Source organism: Triticum aestivum, chromosome 2D (assembly GCF_018294505.1).
Source record: "Triticum aestivum cultivar Chinese Spring chromosome 2D, IWGSC CS RefSeq v2.1, whole genome shotgun sequence".
Classification (NCBI taxonomy): Eukaryota; Viridiplantae; Streptophyta; class Magnoliopsida; order Poales; family Poaceae; genus Triticum; species Triticum aestivum.
In genome coordinates, this window is record NC_057799.1 from 543,391,784 (window position 1) to 543,415,382 (window position 23,599).

The following is a 23,599-nucleotide window of genomic DNA, read 5'->3' on the forward strand; positions in this document are numbered from 1 at the left end:
GGTTAGGACCGAAATTGGCGTCGGCGGAGCCAGGCCGAACCCAACGCGCTGAGGGCCGACCGGGGGTGCCGGGGAAAGAAAAATGGCGCCAAAACTTCCCGCATCCTATTCCCACCCCGTGGGCCCGCCGAGTCACGACTAGGCATCGTCGTCCTCGTCTCATTGCCTCGGCTCCCGCATGAATCAATGCCAAGACTGCCGCCGGCCAGCCTTCCATTGATCACGGGCGGCACAGTGAAAGCGAGCTGCCACGCATCCCGCCCTTTCTCGCCACGCGTCCGCACTACTGCCGCCCCCTCGCCGCTATAAAAGCCGCCTTCGTCGCCGCTGGCAGCACACTCGCCACGCCACGACCATCTCTCTCTCGCCGCCGACCACCTTCTTTCCTTCACCGTCCTTGCTCTCGCCCTCTCTCCTTCACCTTCAAGCCGAGCCCATGGCGAAGAGGCTCCCCTACGACGGAGCGGGGGGCAACTGCTTCGGCCGCCGCCATCTGCACGAGTGGGAGGCACGTGTTCCCCACGAGGCCAACTACCCGGCGCCGCCCGACATGCGCGTGCTGGGCGCTTGGAGGCTCAGCGCCAGAGGCGTCCCCGTGCCCCCGCCGCCCTTCGACGCGGAACGCCGCGGCGAGATCGCGCGGCCGGGAGTCCTTGCTGGAGGAAGCGCGACAACAATCGAGGTATTCCCCCGACAACCTACCTCTGTGGACGGCGTATTTCCAGCGCCGCCACGTTGACCAGCTTGCTTCCACCAACGACGCTCCGGCGCCACAACTCCGACGACCGCCGTCAGTGGTGGGGTGTCCCCGGGCGCACGCTCCGCGCCGTCTTCCAGCACATCGAGGGCGGCAACGAGCCACCGTTGGAGTATCCAGCATCGTCGTTCTCGCGCCGGAGCGGGAGCTTGTGGCTGCCGAGGTGCATGGTGGGGTCCTCCTCCTCGTCCTTCGGCACGACGCCGCTCGCCCCCGTCAAGCCCGAGCCCGAGGAGGCGCCGGAGTGCCGGTGCATCCGTGGCGGCGACCCTCGTTTAAGCGGCAACCTCGTCATAAACGAGGGTCGCCGCCAACCTTCACCTCTCCTCAGCCATCTTCGCCTGGTTAGGCCGAAGAAGGAGCCGACGATGCCCGTGGTCGTCAAGCAAGAGCACGTGGAGATGGCCGCCGACCTTGAAACCGGCCTGAAATGGGCACGCGACGACTACGTGCCGGAGGAGATGGAGCGCCAGCGCCGCGCTCTGGAGGAGATCGCTGAGCGACGCCGAGGCCGCGAAGAGTGTGGCGTCATCATCCCGACAGCGACGAGGAGGAGGCGCCGGCGCCGACCAACCCCGTCCGCAGCGGCGATCCGGGGCAGGGCTGCAGCAAGGATGGCGGCCTGCAAGACGACGGCGACTACACCGCCTTGTACAAGCTCCTCGGCATGAACTAGGCTCGGGGCGGCGGCGGCAGCGTAGTCCTTTTTTAAGTTTTTATGTATGTCTTTAAATTTGTACTAATATGAATGAAACCGCCTAAAATTCGTCCAAAATCAAGTCATTTTCTTTGAATTTGAGCCCAGTTTGCATTTGAAAAACGGCGTCTGGGTGCCAACTTGGGGCGGCGGTTGGGCGCTATTTCAGAGCCTTGGGGGGCCGAACGGGTAGAGATGCTCTAAGTTTGAGTGAATGATGCATGCTGTATCATGTAATTGATGCAATATACAGAGCATCATACAACATATTAACCAATTGAAGTAATTATGAATGTGATTAGGCAAGTGACCTTTTGAGGTTAGCTACTACCTCCATCCAGGTTTATAAATAGACACGAGTTTTTAGGGCCTTTTCCAACACAGTACAGCCGCAGCCGCTCATACATATGCAAATACACTCACATCTATGAACGCACGCACGCATACCCTATTCCTATAAGCATTTCCGTGATACCGAGCCAGCACATCATATTGAGAATTTGAGATTGACGAAGTCGCTAAAAACACCTTCGTAGTCGATAGGAACGTCTCCTTCCAAAGCACATCAACGAAAGGGCTAAAATAAATTTAGGAAATTATGAGCACCAGTGTCAAGGCTAAAACTTAAACCCTGGTGGACTGGGATATCATTGTCTCCCTAACTATCCAATGGCCTCCTTTTGACTACATTCATGGCTAAATAAAATTTCTAAACATATCATGTTTGTCTGATTGATGAAGACCTAAAAATCGATACACGACTGACATTTCCAAGGAGTTGTATAAAATTGTGACATGATTTTTTTGGGGGTTCACGAATGGACTATCCAAGCGACCCTTCTTGTTTGACATCACTAATTTGACCACGAGGATGCATGCATCGTTGTGTCGTGCCAGCGTGCTTGCTTGACCAGGTTCTGGAGCCGTACCATTCGTCAATCATAAACAAAGATGCACGTTACATTTTTTTAGCACGTACAGACGCTGACATTTATATATATGCATACACATTATGCAATCTTTATAATCAGAGACTGAGCCGGCACATCATCTTAAGATTGATGAAGTTGCCACAGAAGTCTTCATAGTCGGCAACAATTTTTTCTTTCGCTGAACATACATCGCCGAAAGGCTTGAAATACATTAAAAAAAATACGAGCACAAGTGTTAAATCTAGGATTTAAATGCAGATGGGCCGAAAATACCACTGTCTTTCTAACCATCCAACGACGGCACACCGTATTACTCCTCGATAGTAGGTAACCGCCAGCCAATCAAGTATAATAAGATTATTTTTGAACTGATCAAGCATAATGGAGTAAGATAGTACTACTACTACTTCCCATCCCTCAAAAATAAATAAATAATTCTAATACTCCCAAGGAGGATAGCGTCAAGGCAAACAACCCCACCAGCGAGAAGATGTAGTAAAACGTTACTACCATTTCAGGGATTTGACAGAGTAAACCACACCAAACCCGCGCCTATTTCCTCGTCACGCGTGCTGCTTTGACCAAGTCCAAGTGTGATTAGTATTGGCCAGCTCCGCGTCTTGTTGCCTTTGCTCATTGCCCTCATTCCTTCATCTCCACCGCCGGGCGCCGCTGGTCTTCCCAGGGGGCCAGCACCGCAGCAGAGAACCCCAGGGAACTGAAGCATACCACCGGGATCAGAAAAAGGGTCGGTCTTTCGCCGTTTTGGCCGGGTGCAGAGGAGGGAGGAGATGGCCAAGGGGGAGAGGGAGGGGCGGCTCCCCCTCTTGCTGCTGCTGCTCGTCTTGTGCCTCTTGGCCGGGTCCAGGATCGCCGCCGCCGCCACCCACCCACAGGATGGTATGTATGTTTGCTAGGCTTTTCTCCTTCCCCTTCCCCTTCCCCGAACTTCGGGGAGGAGGAGAAGTTTATTCAGACTGCGCCGGAAAATATGGCTGTTTGTTTGGAGAGGTTCAGTTTTGGTCTTCGGATGAGCTGGGGATTGGAAATCTTCCAGTTCCATGATTCCAGATACTATGAAATTTGCTGCTGGAATCATTTTCCGAACATACTATTGTAGTATTGTTCAGTTGCAACTTGTTAGGGAAGAATCTATTTTACTACTAATAGCAGTCTGCCCAACATCAAATTTCAGTTAACCAATCTCTTTATATTTATTAGTAAAAGAGTACCCAATGGTTGGTTCACAAGTCCCTGTCTCTCTCCTCCCTTTGCAGCGGCTGCTCTCAAATCCTTGATGAGGAAATGGTCAAATGTGCCCGCTAGCTGGAGGAAGAAATCGAACGATCCTTGCGGCGACAAATGGGATGGAATCGAATGCAATGGTGCCAACTCAAGGGTTACATCACTGTGAGCACAATTGGCCCCAGCATTTGTTAGGAGCTGGCTGTCCAACATCCTTATGTTTTGATTTCCCCTGACTCTCTTCTTCTATGTGACAGAAATCTGTTTGGCATGAACATGAAAGGCACTCTCAGTGATGATATAGGAAGCCTGACTGAGCTTAGAGTCCTGTGAGTATTTCCATTATGTTGTTTTCCCTTTTGCACATTAAAAATGGCCATATGCAGAAATTGATGCAGAGCCCAGGGGTCAACCCTCCTTTCCGGAAAAAAAAAATTCCTTCAAAATTCCTAGCTTTTGTAGTTGAGAGGTTCTAAGCATTCAAAACTGCTGAGATGATTCATGTTAGCGACGCCCCTATGTTTTTGGCTGTCTTATGCTTACACAATAAAGTAACATTACGACACTTAATCAGTGACTGATGAATGCACTGCAGGGATTTATCCTCAAATAAAGACTTAGGCGGTCCACTTACACCTGCCATTGGGAAATTGGTTCAGCTTATAAACTTGTAAGTTGCAACAGTTTCCATTACTGTAAAAAGAGGCGGTAGGCCTATGAACTGTATAATCTTCTGTTTCCAGCTTAGTTACTGACTTACCATCTTCCATGTAACTATTCTGTAGAGCATTAATAGGTTGCAGTTTCAGCGGTACTGTTCCGAGTGAACTAGGCAACCTGGCACAACTCGAATTCTTGTAAGATTCTTGTTCTTCTTTTGAAAACAATAATCATAGTTTTGTTTACAAGAATTCTCTATCTATTGGATCTTAATGTGGTTTCGTGACTCGATGTCCTTCCACAGCGGTCTGAACTCAAACCAATTCACGGGCAGAATCCCGCCCTCACTGGGCAAGCTCTCCAAGGTTAAATGGCTGGACCTAGCTGATAACAAGTTAACCGGACTTCTCCCAAACTCAAGGGACCATGGCGCTGGATTAGACCAGCTTCTTAATGCCGAGCACTTGTAAGTGTCATCTAACATCAGTTATTAATCAGCGCTTGTTAATCATATGTGTCGTCTGGCTGTCACTCATTCATAGGTCGCTTCTGCCTTTTGTAGCCATCTTAACCAGAATTCTCTAGAAGGTCCTATCCCAGAATACATGTTCAACTCCAGCATGCACCTCAAGCATATGTAAGTTCAAATATAGCCTTTCACCCTGTATCGTTTGGACCATAATTTGCCTGACAATGGCTTGTCGTGTCTAGACTTCTGGACAGGAACAATTTTAGTGGAACTATCCCATCATCTATTGGGGTAATCCCAACACTTGAAGTACTGTAAGTGTTCACACAGCTTGCTTCGGAATTACTTTGGGGAGTTGGCGTTTTTGTGGCAAGCTAATTATTTGATGTGCTTTTGGAATACAGTCGTCTAAATAACAATAACTTCACAGGCCGAGTTCCGGCTATGAATAACCTGACTAAGCTCCATGTTCTGTAAGTTGCCGTACCCACCATTCCCATCTTATTTGATGGTACTCTTGCATACTTAGATGAGATGAGCACTAATGTATCACTTGTAATTTTGTTGGAAATCTCAGAATGCTGTCAAATAACAAGCTAAGTGGACCAATGCCGAATTTGACTGATATGAAGGGTCTTGGAAATGTGTAAGAAATTAGTGTGATCTTAATCAGCATTATTTACAAACTTTCACTCAATATCATTGACAAGTGATATGGCGCTATATGCACAGGGATCTAAGCAATAACAGCTTCATGCCTTCTGGTGTTCCAAGTTGGTTTACAGAATTGCCCGGATTAATGACCCTGTAAGTTACAGTGCTATCTGAATTCAATAGTTAAGATGCAGTTTAAGAGCAGCAAATGATGGACTCTTTCGTTTTGCCGTGCAGTACAATGCAGTCGGTTGGGATTTCTGGGAAACTACCACAGAAGCTTTTCAGCTTGCGTGATTTGCAACATGTGTAAGACAATACAACAACCATAGGACCTCTACCTTGTACATTATTTAACGAAATGCACTAACTAGTCAATCGTATGGCAGAATATTGAATGATAATGAACTGAATGATACGCTTGACATGGGCAATACCATCAACGACGGACTAGACCTTGTCGACTTGCGGAACAACAAAATTACCTCAGTTACAGTGTACAGCAGCCTTGACAGCAAGCTTCTCAAGTGAGTATTGTTGCTCATTTGAAACTTATTTTTTGACGAAGAAATGTGTTCCATTTCCTTCAAATTCTTACTCTATTATCTTGCCGCTCTGTTCTTGCCAGGCTTGAAGGAAACCCACTCTGCACCGACTCTCTTCTGTCAAACACGCTGCTCTGCACGGACCAGCTAACCGAATTTCCAACCATGCTACCCTTCTCTGATGTACAGTGTCCACATCCATTTGTTGAAACTATATTCTTCCGATCTCCTTCCTTTGGCGATGTCAGAAAATTCCTTCCTGAACTGCATGACAACCTGTCGAGAACAGTGAGCAGTTGTACCCCGAACAAGCTAGGTTTGGTACCATACGTTGATGACGTGTACCTGAAAGTGGACATCAAGGCGTGCCCAGTAAACCAGAAGAGGTTCAATTACTCTCAGGTGCTCAACTGCTTTAATCTGACACTTCAGACTTACAAGCCACCGGAGAATTTTGGACCTTACTATGTGAAATCACATCCTTATCCGTTCCACGACAAAGGTGATTTATGGAGCCTGATCCGGTTCTTGTGGTGAAGTTTGTTAGGCTGGCATATTGATTGTGCTGATGTTTAGCTGTTGATGTGTTGCAGCTTCTCGAGCTATTTTGATTGGTGTCGTGACTGGCTCTGTTCTTTTGGTTGTCGGGCTCGCGCTGATTGGAGTTTACGCCATGCGTCAAAAGAAACGGGCTAAGAAGCTTGTCTCCCAGAATAATCCTTTTGGTACCTCATACATTTCATACAGATTAGATCATAGTATTATGTTGGTTTACCTGCCTTGATCTAAAATTCTAAATACTCATATTTTCAGCTTCATGGGGATCAACGCCGGAAGATATTGGTGAAGCGCCAAAACTCAAGAGCGCTAGAGCCTTCACACTGGAAGAGCTCAAGCTTAGCACGAATGACTTCAAACAAATCAATGCAATTGGAGAAGGAGGCTATGGAACGGTAATTAAGCAACCATCTTTTCGACAACTTAAAGTTCTTATCATCTTTAGAAGCTTGTCTATAAATGTTCTTTTCCGATGGAAACAGGTGTACCGAGGAAAACTTCTGGATGGACAGCTCATAGCCATCAAGAGGTCCAAGCAAGGGTCCATGCAGGGTGGGCTTGAGTTCAAGACAGAAATCGAGCTCCTTTCGAGGGTGCATCACAACAACTTGGTTGGGCTAGTTGGTTTCTGCTTCGAGAAGGGCGAAAAGATGCTGGTTTACGAGTTCATATCCAATGGAACTCTAAGTGAGGCGCTATACGGTACGTTTAACATGTTCTTCCATCTCATTGTCAGAAGTAACTTCGATTTATACGAGGCGTGTGCCTTTTTTGGCCAACTTCCGGAATCAAGCAGTAGATATATATTGTGGCACAGTTCTTCCAAACCTGAATTATCTTTCCTTCATGATTATCAGCTGGACTGATCACAATGGCTCACTGTAGGTATGAAAGGAGTACAATTGGATTGGAGTATGAGACTTAAGATAGCTCTAGATTCAGCTAGAGGGCTAGCTTACCTCCATGACCATGCCAATCCTCCAATCATTCATAGAGATATCAAGTCCACCAACATTCTCCTTGATTCGAAGATGACCGCAAAGGTTGCAGATTTTGGCCTCTCCTTGTTGGTATCAGACAGCGAGGAAGGCGAGCTGTGCACAAATGTCAAGGGAACACTGGTAGGCTTGCACTTCTGTATAAAATTAAATGGTTCTCGGTATCAACCATTTCAGTTCTAAGCTTTAAACACATATTGTCAATGCAGGGTTACCTAGATCCAGAGTACTACATGACGCAACAACTTACAGCGAAGAGCGATGTCTACAGCTTCGGCGTGGTACTACTAGAGCTAATAGTAGCCAAGCCACCTATATATGAGAAGAAGTACATTGTCCGCGAGGTGAAGACGGCATTAGACATGGAAGACACCATGTACTGTGGGCTGAAGGATGTGATGGACCCGGTTCTCTACAAAATGGGGGGCCTCCTAGGATTCCCAAGGTTCGTGAGGATGGCACTGCAATGCGTGGAGGAGGTGGGACCTGACCGCCCGAAGATGAACAACGTGGTGAGGGAGATCGAGATGATAATGCAGGACAACGGGCTCACACCCGGTTCGATGTCGGCGAGCTCTTCGTTCAGCGTGGACTCGACAACAAGGACGTTTGCACCAAGGTATCCCTACTCCAGCACATCGACGCCGTCCACGACATATGAGATGGACAGCAGGGCCTTTGAGTACAGTGGGGGTTTCCCTTCTCAGGGCAGCTTGAAGAACAGGAACACATCCCCTAAACCTCGAAGCTCCCGGGAACGGGGGCTTCCTGGTTGATCGAGGCTGTTGGGTGTGCGGCGGGCCCCGTTTGTATGTGTTTAGTACAGGATGATAGGATTATAGACTTTAGCAGAATATATCAGATTGTGAACTGCAAAGAGAAACTGGGGAGTGGCATAGTGACATGTATAGGATTCAGGAATGCACCCATAGTACACTGTACATTGTTCGTAAAATTCAAAGTCTGGTATTGAAAATAGTGGAGCGGCCAACGAATTTGCGCGGCTATATTTGCTGTTCTTGAACTTATTACAATGCATCCTGTTAATTGAAGGATCATTTGAGGCTATCAGATATTCACATGACAGATGTTTTGTACAAGAAAAATCTTCACCTGTCCCGGTCTACTGCCCGGCGTCACACGATGGGGTGAACACCGGCGGGGCCTGATTCCTCGTCTAGGGTATTTCTTCTCCAGCCGATCTCCCTCACCACCGCCGGATATCTCTACCGTGCGTGGCCAATGGTGGCAACAGGTCTTCAGAAGGTGCCGCGGTTCTTTGTTGACATTTCATCAAACACCTTGTTTGCACACACGAACAAGCGTACATGCTTCACATGTACAAACATTGTATAGCCATCAAGCATTTGGCAGGTACATATTCCCTCCGTTGCCATAATATTAATACACTAGGATAATCAACATACTTTGCGTTATTGACCTGTCATGTTTTATACTCCCATTATTTTACTTTTTTTAGCGACTGTTTATTTTCATCGTAACTATCTCAAGTCTTGCAGATACCAAACTAGTCAATTCACTCGAGACTAGTGACACCTTGAGTGTGACCCAAACACTCATCATAACACTCGCCTTCGCTGTTCGTTCGTCAGGACAATGCAAACTAAGATAATACTTGCAGTACACTGTGTCTTCTTTTTTTGCGGGTGCAGTAAATTGTGTTTCAATCAGTCCTACTAGCAGGACATCATATGTGGACAAGCACTGCAAGAGAAAAGTGTTGCGAAATCGACCCCCATTTCATGTCATCGTCGTGGCGAAAGCCCCTCCGACAAAAATACGTTTTTAACAGAGAAACACGTCTCTAGGGGTTTTCATCTTCTTCCCAACCGAACGGCGGCGTGCGCCCAGCAAACCCACCCCACCCCAACCGCCCACCACGCGAGCTTCTCTCAGTCGCCACCCCTTACATCTCCTCCATGGGAGTCTTGCCATGGAGCTGCCGCTGCGGACTCAACCCCACCCCCAGCAAGAACAGGGGCGCGCCCGCGCGTCCTCCTCCCCCTCATCCTGGTACAGCCTCAACCCCCTTCACCATTTCTCCGTTCGCTGCTCCTCTAAGCCTAAGCTGTCCTAATATTCTCACCATTTCCTGATTTCCCCCCTCCAATGCTGTTTTTTACTGTCTGATGCTCCCTGTTCTTCAGCTGCCCGAGTAAGGAGGTCCAAATACACGGGACAATCTGTGGTAAGAAGCTCAGAGAAGAATTTTTGCAATTTTTCAGTTCAGTTATCCTCAACATCGCTGTCGTTATCGGTTCAGTTACCCCCAAGAAAAATCACCCACTCTGTGCAATTGTTTCTCCGGTGGTACTTGAAGGAAGATCTAGCTCTGTTTGTTCGTACTAGACTTACTTACCTTCATAAAGTTCACAGTATAATTTAATTGAGCAAGACAGCAGAAACGAAAATGCTTTCAGAATCAGAGGCACATATATCCCGCAATCTGTACTCTGTTGTACATCATCTGAAGATATTGTCTTTCATCCATATATAAGGGCCATACCGTATAGTCGAGATAATGACCAAATTTGTGAGTTCAATTGGGTTTATAAATTCTGTTTCTGTTGGTCCATGTTTGCAGAGAGCAATGCCTATGCGCGTGCTGACAGTTGGCAAGAAGAGGTCTCAGGGGACACAACTTCTTGTTGAAGAGTACAAGGAGAAACTCGGTCACTACTGCGATGTTGAGGACACCCTCATCAAATCCAACCCAAAACTCACAAGGTATGACATGTTGTATGATGCTATGAACATTATGGTCAATGCATCCCCAGAGGCTATTTCTCACTGTTCTGTGGATACCTAGTACATGCTCCCTGTCACTATATTGTTTTACTGTACCGTGAGATTTTCTGCTGTTGGTGGACTGGCTTTCAACTGGCAAATTTACACCTCATTGGAAACTGTGAACTTCTTATTCTGCTGTTTGTTTGATTGTTCCTGATGAATTTGATTGTTGATGCTGGCCCCTGATATTCTGTTGTTTTCACTTTTCAGCGATGTTAAGGTGCAAATTGAAGCAGAAGATGCGTCTATGATGCAGCAGCTCAAGGCTGAAGATTTTGTATGTTTCGGTGCTTTCTTGTATTTACCTGATAAATACCTCACCCATCCATTAGGTTCTAGCAGTCTAATTGTCCTGATGTTAGTGTGCATGATTAGGTTGTTGTGTTGGATGAAAACGGGAAGGATGTCATGTCTGAGCAGATAGCTGATCTGATTGGGGATGCTGGCAACACGGTATGCTCTGCACTTTGGTTAATCGGATATTCAGTAGCCAACTACTTAGTTTTAAAGTTCAAGCTGCTGGAAATTTCTTGGGAGAACTATTTTTTGTTTCAAAAAAAATCTTGGGAGAACGTACTCGCTGATAATACGTTTGCCCAAATGTTTTAGGGATCGTCAAGGCTCACATTTTGTATTGGCGGGCCATATGGTCTTGGAATACAAGTACGAGAGCGGGCGGATGCAACAATTAGGTTATCCTCACTGGTTTTGAACCACCAAGTCGCTTTAATACTTCTAATGGAGCAGCTCTACAGGTGAACAACGAGCCTCTGCAACGCAGTGATGCCATTCCTGCGTTTGAACATACTTTCTTAATTTTCCACGTCAACTCTAGTGATATGGCATGTAGAATCAATGCATCGTCAGTGTAACACAGGTAAATATTGGTTGGCACGCATATTTATCAGTGTCAGCAAATGTTTGCTGCTAATTGTGATATCTATCAATTTTTCATCCGGTGTCATAATTTTGCAGGGCGTGGACAATCATCAAAGGACAAAAGTATCATCACTAGATTTGAGTTGCAATGGCATCATCTGGTGCTCTTTGCACGCGCGGCCTCCCAATTCCACCACCTGATCCGCTGTAGGCAGTTTTTTTGCTTCTCCGGTTTTTTGTTAGACTAGTAAATATGTACGTGCAATGCACGTCTTTACCAATATATATTTTGTAATTTAACGTGTCATAATGCAAGAATAAAATTTATACACCATTTCAACCACATAAATTATTGTCAAATTATAGAGTGCGCTTCCAATGTTCTTGTTGATGTTCAGAGTACCACAGTCATGTTTCGGGGTAGCAATAATATGATGTTTCAAGTTGTTAAAATAAATCCGAGGCGCATCGTCGATCTACCAAGTTCCAAGCAATCGCACAAGCACGACACCGAGATTTGTTAACGAGGTTCACCATCATGGCTACATCCCCGGGGCTTGACTACGGGCGCTCCTCCCCATGACACCACTACAATACCGCACACCGGCTGCCCGGGCGCCGGCACACGCCGCCGGCTCCCCCGCGTGCATGTGCTATTATGTTGGCATAGATTACATCGTGTGTCCACCCCCTCATTATATAACAGGCCAAGGATACAAATGTCCAATTAGGACACGTCTCTATATCCTATTTACACATCATACAAATCAGAGTTCAACTATAACCTAACTTGTATAATAATATTCGACACAATTCTAACACAAGTAAGGGTTAGGTCTGAAGATCACAAGAAATACACAAGGAACAGTTTCAAGAATAGCAAGGAACTTAAGGCATAACAAATACATGACCAAGTCTGTGTTGGAAGGAAGGTAAGGATGTTGTCGATGACAACACAAATTATTGAGGGGCTTTATGACGAGGTAGTAGCAAGGTGACATGATCAAAATGAAAGATATGATGAAGTAGAAGGTCAATGGAACTACATATATGACACAAACTCAGAATCAATCTTGGTGTACAAGGTGAAATGATATGACGAAGAAGCTCGACATAAGTTTAGCTCATCGTCAAAAATTGTGCTCCGGGAAGGACCAGGTAGCACAGTTAAAATTATCATGATAATGATTTAGCCGATTAGGCTAGGAATGACATGATTGAGTTTAAATTTCCAAGCAACTAAAACTATTAGGGGTATTGAATTGTATTGTGGATTCGATTCACTCGTCGGCGTTCTCGAGTAACGAATAACTCAGAACCCGTGAAATGACTAAAACGGTGGGAAGTATTACTTCAGCAAGAATCCATAAGAGGTAGTGCAATGGCACGATATCCCCGAGATAACAGAGGGCAATACTCGAAAGTACAACAGAATAGAAGGTGAACTGGATCGTTAAAATAGATGGGGCACGGGAAATGATTACTCTTAGATATATCGAATGATGACAGGATGGTCGAAACCATAACTACATGGGATCAAATTAAGGATACCGGAAGAATTATGCAAATGAATAAATATTTTTATGAGAAGGTCCCATGATAAGCTCCACATCGTGTCCATGAGCATGACCATAAATGTTCAAGGTCGACTCCCACTTCTTCAATGCACAACTTTCCATTAACTTCTCATTTTGGAAAAGGCATTAGTGTTGAACGTTTTACCTGGAGAAACACCAGAAGAGTATGGCACGTAAAAGTTTCCGAGTTCACACTGATTGCAGAAAGCACATGTACAATCCATCGAAGGAATATTTGGAACTTATACCACAACAACAGAAACAATAGATACAATCTTGAAAGAAGAGTACAGACGGCAAAAGCAGAGGATACAATTTGCAAAGGCATCTTGTATCAGGGGAGAACTCAAGGTTTTTGAGTATGAAGGATACCGTCGGATAATAATACACCAAAGGATCATGTGATCCATGAGGACTGATGATGTAAGGATTAAACAAATGGCTCCACATTAGAGTCCATTGAGAGAAGAGAGAATGCAAGGACATCAAGTTATGGAAACATCTGAATAACCCAAAATATAACATACAGAGGAATTATGATTTTCCAATAACGTGAGATGAGAAGCAGATCAAGTTGAACAAACTTAGTTGCACAATCAATCAAGGCTTTGATTGGCCGGAAACCAACTCGTGTCTAAAATGACGTCTGAGCCCCCCTAGGCGATCCTCCTCTGCACCGGTGGCCACTCTGGCCCCGGCGGCCACCACCCTCTTCGCCGGCTGTGACCCTCTTGGAGTCAAGGATCGCTGGTCAGCCATCAACTTCGCTAGAGGTAAATAGTTTCAACTTGCCATGTGGAAAAAGTTTGGACATCCTGTGGTTTTCTCCCCAGATTTTCGCTTTCAAGCTCGTGGTTTCTTTCTGTAGGGCCAGCTTCCGTCTGGATTGTCACACTGTTAGCGTTGCTTTACATTCTTGTTTTGGAGGTACCCACAAGGTTTTCAGGTCAAGTTCTTGAAGGATATGTCATTTCAATTTTTCCGTGGCTTCCAAATCAGAGGGTTTTGAGATCTACAATGCAGGTAGGATTTTAGAATCGGATTTTGAGTTGGTATTCAATCTATGGGGTGTGGCGGGGGGGGGGGGGGGGTCCAAAGCGGAGGCGGGAGGAATGCTGCTTTTACCAGGAAGAAGATGCCTCCTGGACCTTGGTCACCAGAAATTCGTCCATCAATTTTTCAGAGGCTTTCATTCCAGATTGAGCCATCATCGTTCTGGATCAACCAGTGGTTAATTCGCCGGCTAATGTGCGAGTAAATAATGTCGCTCGGAGACTCTTGTCCCCGTATGGAGTTCTTTGGATTTGAGAGAGGGGAATGGAGAGAATACCATCCGAAGAAACCATGTAGCTCGGAGACTCTTGTCCTCGTATGGAGTTCTTTGGATTTGGGAGAGGGGAATGGAGAGAGACGAGGTTGTGGGCCTCAAAGTTCGAGGTCCGAAATTCATGGCTAAAAATGCAAGAAGTAAAAAACTAGCTCTCTCCGTTATTTCGTGCACCACTGCTCCGTAAGATGCTGCTGTTCCTCCTCTGATTGCCTCCACCGCTGCCATACAGTCCGAGGCGATGAAAACTTTATGCTCGTAAAGATCCCCCGCAAGCGCCATTGCTTCCCTGTTAGCGAGTACTTCCAGAACCTCCGTGTCTTCTATGTTTCTGAATATGACTACCGATGCCCCCTGATATATCCCAGTTGCATCGCGGCAAATCGCTCCCACAGCACCAAAACCACCTGAACGTGACACGGCAGCATCAACGTTAATTTTAACATGATCCTCCGGTGGAGGCTGCCACGTGGCTGGGCGAATAGTTGGTGCAGCCACCGTCCTCTCAACAGGCTTCCGTATTTGCTTCAACTCTGCGATGTAGCTAGTGATGAAACCTTGAGTTGAGAAAGGATTTTTGTAAATGCCTTCATGGATTATCTTTCTCCTCGCTGCCCAAATAGCCCATAGTGTAACAATCATGGTAGTAAACTCCTCGCGAGGAAGCAATTCACTCATCAGAAACAACCAACTCTTCGCTTGTTCATCTCTATGTAAGCACATATGTTGCACCATGTCTTCATCTGATAGAGCCCACACGCACCTGGCGTAGTTGCAGTCAATCATAGAATGGCGCCAGTTGTCCTCTGCTCCACATAAGGCACAAACATGGGAGGACGACATGTTTCGGTTGTGTAGTACATCACTAGTGGGAAGTGAATGGCAAGCCAACCTCCAAGTGAATATTTTCAGCTTCAATGGAAGTTGCAAACCCCATACAGATGACCATCCCTTGGTTTCTCCACTGGACATCTCCTCGGCCTCCTCTAGCCAGGCTTCCCTTCCCATCTTCATTCTATGTATCAGTTTGTAGGCTGAGCTAACTGAGAATCGCCCCTTCGGGTCACCCGACCATGCCCAGAAATCATCAACTTGCCTTGTGCACAAGGGAATCTTTAGAATTGCCTCAGCGTCAACTGTAACAAAGACTTGACGGACTAGATCCTCTCTCCAACATGCCATGGTTGGTTCGATGAGAGCACTCACTAGCTGCAGAGGATCAGCCACCCGAGGTGTAAACGGTTTCATTCGTCCACTTCTAGGGATCCAGTTAGATGCCAGATACTAGTTGTTGCACCATCTCCAATGCGCTGATGATCCCATGGTTCAACACATTCCTCCCATCAAGAATCGAGCGGCAGACTTGCGATGGATGGGGGCCTAGGTCCGCTTCCAGTATGGTCGTCATTGGGTAGTAAACGACCTTAAGAATGCGAGCACTGAGGGAGTCCGGTTCTTGTAATAGTCGCCAAGCCTGCCTTGACAGTAGCGCAACATTGAAAATCTCAAGATCACGAAAACCAAGACCACCCAGGTTCTTTGGCCTCGTCATGACATCCCAGGAGACCCAACATGGCTTCCTCTTACCCTGTTTACTGCCCCACCAAAACTGCCGAATGATGGAGGTGATGCTCTCACAAACTCCTCTAGGAAGCCTGAAGCAAGACATTGAAAATACAGGGATCGATTGTGCAACCGATTTGATGAGGACTTCCTTCCCCCCTACTGACAGCATTTTCTGCATCCATCCTCTCACCTTTTCCAAAACTCTAACCCGAAGGTACTTGAATGTGCCATTCTTGGAGTGACCAACATCCGTTGGTAATCCAAGATATTTGTCGCTCAAAGATTCATTGCGAACGTTTAACCTTTGCATGACATCTTGCTTGAGAGAATCTGGACATCCCCTGCTAAAGAAAACAAATGACTTTTCATGATTTATTCTCTGGCCCGAGGCTCCACAGTAAGTACCCAACAGGTTTGATACCACTTCTGCTCCCTCCACACTTGACTTAAAAAGCAACAGTCTATCATCTGCAAACAAAAGATGGCTAACAGTTGGTGTTGTTGTCGGCGTCCTGGGAACGGGGGTACCCAGACTTGCCTGCCTGCGGCCCAGGGCGTGGCTCCTCTAGCGGCCTGGTAAGGCCCATCTTCATCAACAATCACTCAAGACCCTCGCGAGGGGCCAAGCCTCGCGAGGCGGACGACACAAGACCTCCTCAGGGGTGGCCTCCCTAGGCTGGCTCCCGAGGAGCGGAGAGATCTATGCAAGGGGCACCTCGCGAGGTTCACATGACGTGAGCCATGACGACCAAGGCCAGGCGGGCGCCAGCGGGCACAGAGTACCAGTTGTCTCTTTGGTGCTAAAGAGGCAGGTGCAGGCGAGGAGTCCCGAGGCATCAGACAAATGTTTCCATATCGGTGCAATGAGACCAAGACTAGCAGGACGGCATGATGGAGGTCATCGCGGAGCCCACGACGGCGTCACCACCAGAGCCTTTGGCAGGCGAAGACCATCTTTTGTCAGGATAGTTTGTACTAGTTGCCCCCCTTCAAATTGGCCGTTGTGGGATCCCTTCCCGCCTAATATTTGGGAAGAGGACCCGGGCCTCTATATATAGGACTAGCCACCATCATGGGAGGCATCTCATCTTGGACTGGATCCATTCCACCAAGGCCACCATACAAGCTCACCGAGCTCAAGAACACCTCTCCTCAGGAGGCTGTTCATCCCTTGTACCTGTTCATCCTCAGCCTGCAAGGCAATCCACCACACCACACTAGAGTAGGGTATTACACCGCAACGGTGGCCCGAACCAGTATAAACTCTTGTGTCCCTTGTTCCTCGGGTTCGGCGAGCTAGGCTTTGAGATCGTGGCGAGAGCGTGAGCGAGGGGGAGAGAGATCTTCATGCGCACCCCAGAGTTTGAACCTCAAGGGTTTTGCCGGAACCCGTAATCCGACATTTGGCGCGCCAGGTAGGGGTGCGCCGAAGCCTCTCTTTCGTCAGCTGATTCGCCGACACCCCAAGGTGCCGATGTCCGGTGACCCAAGGACCAACGCCGACCATTGGGCAGCTTGTCCCGTTAGGGCGGTACCGTCCGCCCAAGAAGACCTCAACTCCGCACTCCAGGCGGCCCGTGCACCGCTGAACGCCGTGGGGCATGGGCGGCGCGGTTTGGCGCCTTCCACCCTCACACATGTTGGAAATATGCCCTAGAGGCAATAATAAATGGTTATTATTATATTTCTTTGTTCATGGTAATTGTCTATTATTCATGCTATAATTGTATTGTCCGGAAATCGTGATACATGTGTGAATACATAGACCACAACGTGTCCCTAGTAAGCCTCTAGTTGACTAGCTCGTTGATCAACAGATAGTCATGGTTTCCTGACTATGGACATTGGATGTCATTGATAACGGGATCACATCATTAGGAGAATGATGTGATGGACAAGACCCAATCCTAAGCATAGCATAAAAGATCGTGTAGTTTCGTTTGCTAGAGCTTTTCCAATGTCAAGTATCTTTTCCTTAGACCATGAGATCGTGCAACTCCTGGATACCGTAGGAGTGCTTTGGGTGTGCCAAACGTCACAACGTAACTGGGTGACTATAAAGGTGCATTACGTGTATCTCCGAAAGTGTCTGTTGGGTTGGCACGGATCGAGACTGGGATTTGTCACTCCGTGTGACGGAGAGGTATCTCTGGGCCCACTCGGTAATGCATCATCATAATGAGCTCAATGTGACTAAGGCGTTAGTCACGGGATCATGCATTGCGGTACGAGTAAAGAGACTTGCCGGTAACGAGATTGAACAAGGTATTGGGATACCGACGATCGAATCTCGGGCAAGTAACATACCGATTGACAAAGGGAATTGCATACGGATTGATTGAATCCTCGACACCGTGGTTCATCCGATGAGATCATCGTGGAACATGTGGGAGCCAACATGGGTATCCAGATCCCGCTGTTGGTTATTGACCGGAGAGGCGTCTCGGTCATGTTTGCATGTCTCCCGAACCCGTAGGGTCTACACACTTAAGGTTCGGTGACGCTAGGGTTGTAGAGATATATGTATGCGGAAACCCGAAAGTTGTTCGGAGTCCCGGATGAGATCCCGGACGTCACGAGAGGTTCCGGAATGGTCCGGAGGTGAAGAATTATATATAGGAAGTCAAGTTTCGGCCACCGGGAAAGTTTCGGGGGTTACCGGTATTGTACCGGGACCAGCGGAAGGGTCCCGGGGGTCCACCGGGTGGGGCCACCTATCCCGGAGGGCCCCGTGGGCTGAAAGTGGAAGGGAACCAGCCCTTAGTGGGCTGGGGCGCCCCCCTTGGGCCTCCCCCATGCGCCTAGGGTTGGGAACCCTAGGGGGGGGAGTTCCCCCTTGCCTTGGGGGGCAAGGCAACCCCTTCCCCCCCTTGTGGCCGCCGCCCCCCTTGAGATCCCATCTCTTGGGGCCGGCGCCCCCCCAGGGGGCCTATATAAAGGGGGGGGGGAGGGAGGGCAGCACACAACAGCCTTGGGCGCCTCCCTCCTCCCCTGCAACACCTCTCTCTCTCTCTCTCTCGCAGAAGCTCGGCGAAGCCCTGCCGGAGACCCGCTACATCCACCACCACGCCGTCGTGCTGTTGGATCTCCATCAACCTCTCCTCCCCCCTTGCTGGATCAAGAAGGAGGAGACGTCGCTGCACCGTACGTGTGTTGAACGCGGAGGTGCCGTCCGTTCGGCACTCGATCATCGGTGATTTGGATCACGGCGAGTACGACTCCGTCATCCACGTTCATTGGAACGCTTCCGCTCGCGATCTACAAGGGTATGTAGATGCACTCCCTTCCCCTCGTTGCTATTACACTCCATAGATGCATCTTGGTGAGCGTAGGAAAATTTTAAAATTATGCTACGATTCCCAACAGTGGCATCATGAGCCAGGCCTATGCGTAGTTACTATGCACGAGTAGAACACAAAGCAGTTGTGGGCGTTGAGTTTGCCAATTCTTCTTGCCGCTACTAGTCTTTTCTTGTTTCGGCGGCATTGTAGGATGAAGCGGCCCGGACCGACCTTACACGTACTCTTACGTGAGACAGGTTCCACCGACTGACATGCACTAGATGCATAAGGTGGCTAGCGGGTGTCTGTCTCTCCTACTTTAGTCGGAACGGATTCGATGAAAAGGGTCCTTATGAAGGGTAAATAGAGATTGGCAAATCACGTTGTGGTCATACGTAGGTAAGAAACGTTCTTGCTAGAAACCTACAAACCACGTAAAAACTTGCAACAACAATTAGAGGACGTCTAACTTGTTTTTTGCAGCAAGTGCCATGTGATGTGATATGGCCAGAAGATGTGATGAATGAGATTGATCATATTCTTGTAATAGGAATCACGACTTGCATGTCGATGAGTATGACAACCGGCAGGAGCCATAGGAGTTGTCTTTATTATTTTGCATGACCTGCGTGTCATTGAATAACGCCATGTAAATTACTTTACTTTGTTGCTAAACGCGTTAGCCATAGAAGTAGAAGTAATCGTTGGCGTGACGAATTCATGAAGACACAATGATGGAGATCATGATGATGGAGATCATGGTGTCATGCCGGTGACAAAGATGATCATGGTGCCCCGAAGATGGAGATCAAAGGAGCATGATGATATTGGCCATATCATGTCACCATTTGATTGCATGTGATGTTTATCATGTTTTTGCATCTTATTTGCTTAGAACGACGGTAGCAAGTAGGATGATCCCTTATAATAATTTCAAGAAAGTGTTCACCCTAACCGTGCACCGTTGCGAAGGTTCGTCATTTCGAAGCACCACGTGATGATCGGGTGTGATAGATTCTTACGTTCGAATACAACGGGTGTTGACGAGCCTAGCATGTACAGACATGGCCTCGGAACACACGCAATACACTTAGGTTGACTTGACGAGCCTAGCATGTACAGACATGGCCTCGGAACACGGAGGACCGAAAGGTCGAGCATGAGTCGTATAGAAGATACGATCAACATGGAGATGTTCACCGATCTTGACTAGTCTGTCTCACGTGATGATCGGACACGACCTAGTTGAACTCGGATCATGTTTCACTTAGATGACTAGAGGGATGTCTATCTGAGTGGGAGTTCATTAAATAATTTGATTAGATGAACTCAATTATCATGAACTTAGTCTAAAATCTTTACACTATGTATTGTAGATCAAATGGCCAACGTTGTCCTCAATTTCAACGCGTTCCTAGAGAAAACCAAGCTGAAAGATGATGGCAGCAACTATACGGACTGGGTCCGGAACCTGAGGCTCATCCTTATAGTAGCCAAGAAAGATTATGTCTTAGAAGCATCGCTAGGTGATGCACCAATCCCACAGAACCAAGACGTTATGAACGCTTGGCAATCACGTGCTGATGATTACTCCCTCGTTCAGTGCGGCATGCTTTACAGCTTAGAACCGGGTCTCCAAAAGCGTTTTGAGAAACATGGAGCATATGAGATGTTCGAGGAGCTGAAACTGGTTTTTCAAGCTCATGCCTGGGTCGAGAGATATGATGTCTCTGACAAGTTCTTCAGCTGTAAAATGGAGGAGAACAGTTCTGTTAGTGAGCACATACTCAGAATGTCTGGGTTGCATAACCGCTTGTCTCAGCTGGGAGTTAACCTCCCGGATGACGCGGCCATTGACAGAATCCTCCAGTCGCTTCCACCAAGCTACAAGAGCTTTGTGATGAACTACAATATGCAGGGGATGGAAAAGACCATTCCCGAGGTATATTCAATGCTGAAATCAGCGGAAGGGGAGATCAGAAAAGAACATCAAGTGTTGATGGTGAATAAAACCACCAAGTTCAAGAAGGGCAAGGGTAAGAAGAACTTCAAGAAGGACGGCAAGGGAGTTGCCGCGCCCGGTAAACCAGTTACTGGGAAGAAGTCAAAGAATGGACCCAAGCCCGGGACTGAGTGCTTTTATTGCAAGGGAAGTGGTCACTGGAAGCGGAACTGCCCCAAATATTTAGCGGACAAGAAGAAGGCCGGCAACACCCAAGGTATATGTGATATACAAGTAATTGATGTGTACCTTACCAGTACTCGTAGTAGCTCCTGGGTATTTGATACCGGTGCGGTTGCTCATATTTGTAACTCAAAGCAGGAACTACGGAATAAACGAAGACTGGCAAAGGACGAGGTGACGATGCGCGTCGGGAATGGTTCCAAGGTCGATGTGATCGCCGTCGGCACGCTACCTCTGCATCTACCCACGGGATTAGTTTTAAACCTCAATAATTATTATTTAGTGCCAGCTTTGAGCATGAACATTGTGTCTGGATCTCATTTAATTCGAGATGGCTACTCATTTAAATCCGAGAATAATGGTTGTTCTATTTATTTGAGAGAGATGTTTTATGGTCATGCCCCGCTGGTCAATGGTTTATTTTTGATGAATCTCGAACGTGATGTTACACATGTTCATAGTGTGAATACCAAAAGATGTAAAGTTGATAACGATAGTCCCACATACTTGTGGCACTGCCGCCTTGGTCACATTGGTGTCAAGCGCATGAAGAAGCTCCATGCAGATGGACTTTTGGAGTCTCTTGATTACGAATCATTTGACACATGCGGACCATGCCTCATGGGTAAGATGACCAAGACTCCGTTCTCCGGAACAATGGAGCGAGCAACCAACTTATTGGAAATCATACATACCGATGTGTGTGGTCCAATGAGTGTTGAGGCTCGCGGAGGATATCGTTATGTTCTCACTCTCACTGATGATTTAAGTAGATATGGATATGTCTACCTGATGAAACACAAGTCTGAAACCTTTGAAAAGTTCAAGGAATTTCAGAGTGAAGTTGAGAATCAACGTGACAGGAGAATAAAATTCCTACGATCAGATCGTGGTGGAGAATATTTAAGTCACGAGTTTGGTGCACACTTAAGGAAATGTGGAATAGTTTCACAACTCACGCCGCCTGGAACACCTCAGAGAAATGGTGTGTCCGAACGTCGTAATCGCACTCTATTGGATATGGTGCGATCTATGATGTCTCTTACCGATTTACCGCTCTCATTTTGGGGTTATGCTTTAGAGACTGCCGCATTCACTTTAAATAGGGCTCCGTCGAAATCCGTTGAGACGACACCGTATGAATTATGGTTTGGGAAGAAACCTAAGCTGTCGTTTCTAAAAGTTTGGGGATGCGATGCTTATGTCAAGAAACTTCAACCTGAAAAGCTCGAACCCAAATCGGAAAAATGCGTCTTCATAGGATACCCTAAGGAAACTATTGGGTATACCTTCTACCTCAGATCCGAAGGCAAGATCTTCGTTGCCAAGAACGGGTCCTTTCTGGAGAAGGAGTTTCTCTCGAAAGAATTGAGTGGGAGGAAAGTGGAACTTGATGAGGTGATAGTCACCCCTTCCGAACCGGAAAGTAGCGCAGCGCGGGAAAATGTTCCTGTGGTGCCTACACCGACTGGGGAGGAAGTTAATGATGATGATCATGAAGCTTCGGATCAAGTTACTGAACTTCGTAGGTCCACAAGGACACGTTCCGCACCAGAGTGGTACGGCAACCCTGTCCTGGAAATCATGTTGTTAGACAACGGTGAACCTTCGAACTATGAAGAAGCGATGGCGGGCCCGGATTCCGACAAATGGCTAGAAGCCATGAAATCCGAGATAGAATCCATGTATGAAAACAAAGTATGGACTTTGACTGACTTGCCCGATGAGCGGCGAGCCATAGAAAACAAATGGATCTTTAAGAAGAAGACGGACGCAGATGGTAATGTGACCATCTACAAAGCTCGACTTGTCGCTAAGGGTTATCGACAAGTTCAAGGGGTTGACTACGATGAGACTTTCTCACCCGTAGCGAAGCTGAAGTCCGTCCGAATAATGTTAGCAATTGCCGCATACTATGATTATGAGATATGGCAGATGGACGTCAAAACGGCATTCCTTAACGGCTTCCTTAAGGAAGAGTTGTATATGATGCAGCCGGAAGGTTTTGTCGATCCTAAGAATGCTAACAAAGTATGCAAGCTCCAGCGCTCAATCTATGGGCTGGTGCAAGCATCTCGGAGTTGGAACATTCGCTTTGATGAGATGATCAAAGCGTTTGGGTTTACACAGACTTATGGAGAAGCCTGTGTTTACAAGAAAGTGAGTGGGAGCTCTGTAGCATTTCTCATATTATATGTGGATGACATACTATTGATGGGAAATGATATAGAATTCTTGGAAAGTATAAAGGCCTATTTGAATAAGTGTTTTTCAATGAAGGACCTTGGAGAAGCTGCTTATATATTAGGCATCAAGATCTATAGAGATAGATCAAGACGCCTCATTGGTCTTTCACAGAGTACATACCTTGACAAGATATTGAAGAAGTTCAGTATGGATCAGTCCAAGAAGGGGTTCTTGCCTGTATTGCAAGGTGTGCAATTGAGCACGGCTCAAT

At 47.1% G+C, this 23,599-nt stretch overlaps 2 protein-coding genes across 3 annotated transcripts; both read left to right on the plus strand.

Annotated features, from left to right (window-relative positions):
* Window positions 1-3,217: 3,217 nt before the first annotated feature.
* Window positions 3,218-8,510, plus strand: LOC123054372 (leucine-rich repeat receptor protein kinase HPCA1; the record flags this gene model as incomplete). Its single annotated transcript, XM_044478137.1, is given in 19 exon segments — window positions 3,218-3,286; window positions 3,664-3,796; window positions 3,889-3,960; window positions 4,227-4,301; window positions 4,417-4,488; window positions 4,596-4,757; window positions 4,854-4,928; window positions 5,003-5,074; window positions 5,165-5,233; window positions 5,338-5,406; window positions 5,493-5,567; window positions 5,652-5,723; window positions 5,804-5,941; window positions 6,043-6,461; window positions 6,553-6,684; window positions 6,773-6,912; window positions 7,000-7,219; window positions 7,403-7,638; window positions 7,725-8,510. Coding segments are annotated over 19 exon segments (2,867 nt in total), but the record flags the coding sequence as incomplete, so codon positions are not given.
* An 862-nt stretch (window positions 8,511-9,372) lies between these two features.
* Window positions 9,373-11,545, plus strand: LOC123054373 (putative RNA methyltransferase At5g10620). Of its 2 annotated transcripts, none has more exons than XM_044478138.1 (7): window positions 9,373-9,549; window positions 9,684-9,724; window positions 10,121-10,263; window positions 10,537-10,603; window positions 10,702-10,779; window positions 10,936-11,081; window positions 11,302-11,545. In XM_044478138.1, exons 1-7 carry the CDS (start codon window positions 9,456-9,458, stop codon window positions 11,339-11,341), a joined length of 609 nt encoding a protein of 202 aa, XP_044334073.1. In that variant the 5' UTR covers window positions 9,373-9,455; the 3' UTR covers window positions 11,342-11,545. The 2 variants fall into 2 exon arrangements, 1 of the variants encoding a protein (XP_044334073.1); XR_006426154.1 differs by having other exon boundaries at window positions 9,381-9,549; window positions 10,936-11,203.
* Window positions 11,546-23,599: the final 12,054 nt, after the last annotated feature.

Coding starts and splice junctions, on each gene's coding strand:
- LOC123054373 (XM_044478138.1), top strand. CDS start 9,456: ATGGGAGTCTTGCCATGGAGCTGCCGCTGCGGACTCAACCCCACCCCC. Junction 9,550..9,683: donor TCCTCCTCCCCCTCATCCTG/GTACAGCCTCAA, acceptor CCTGTTCTTCAG/CTGCCCGAGTAAGGAGGTCC. Junction 10,264..10,536: donor TCCAACCCAAAACTCACAAG/GTATGACATGTT, acceptor TTCACTTTTCAG/CGATGTTAAGGTGCAAATTG.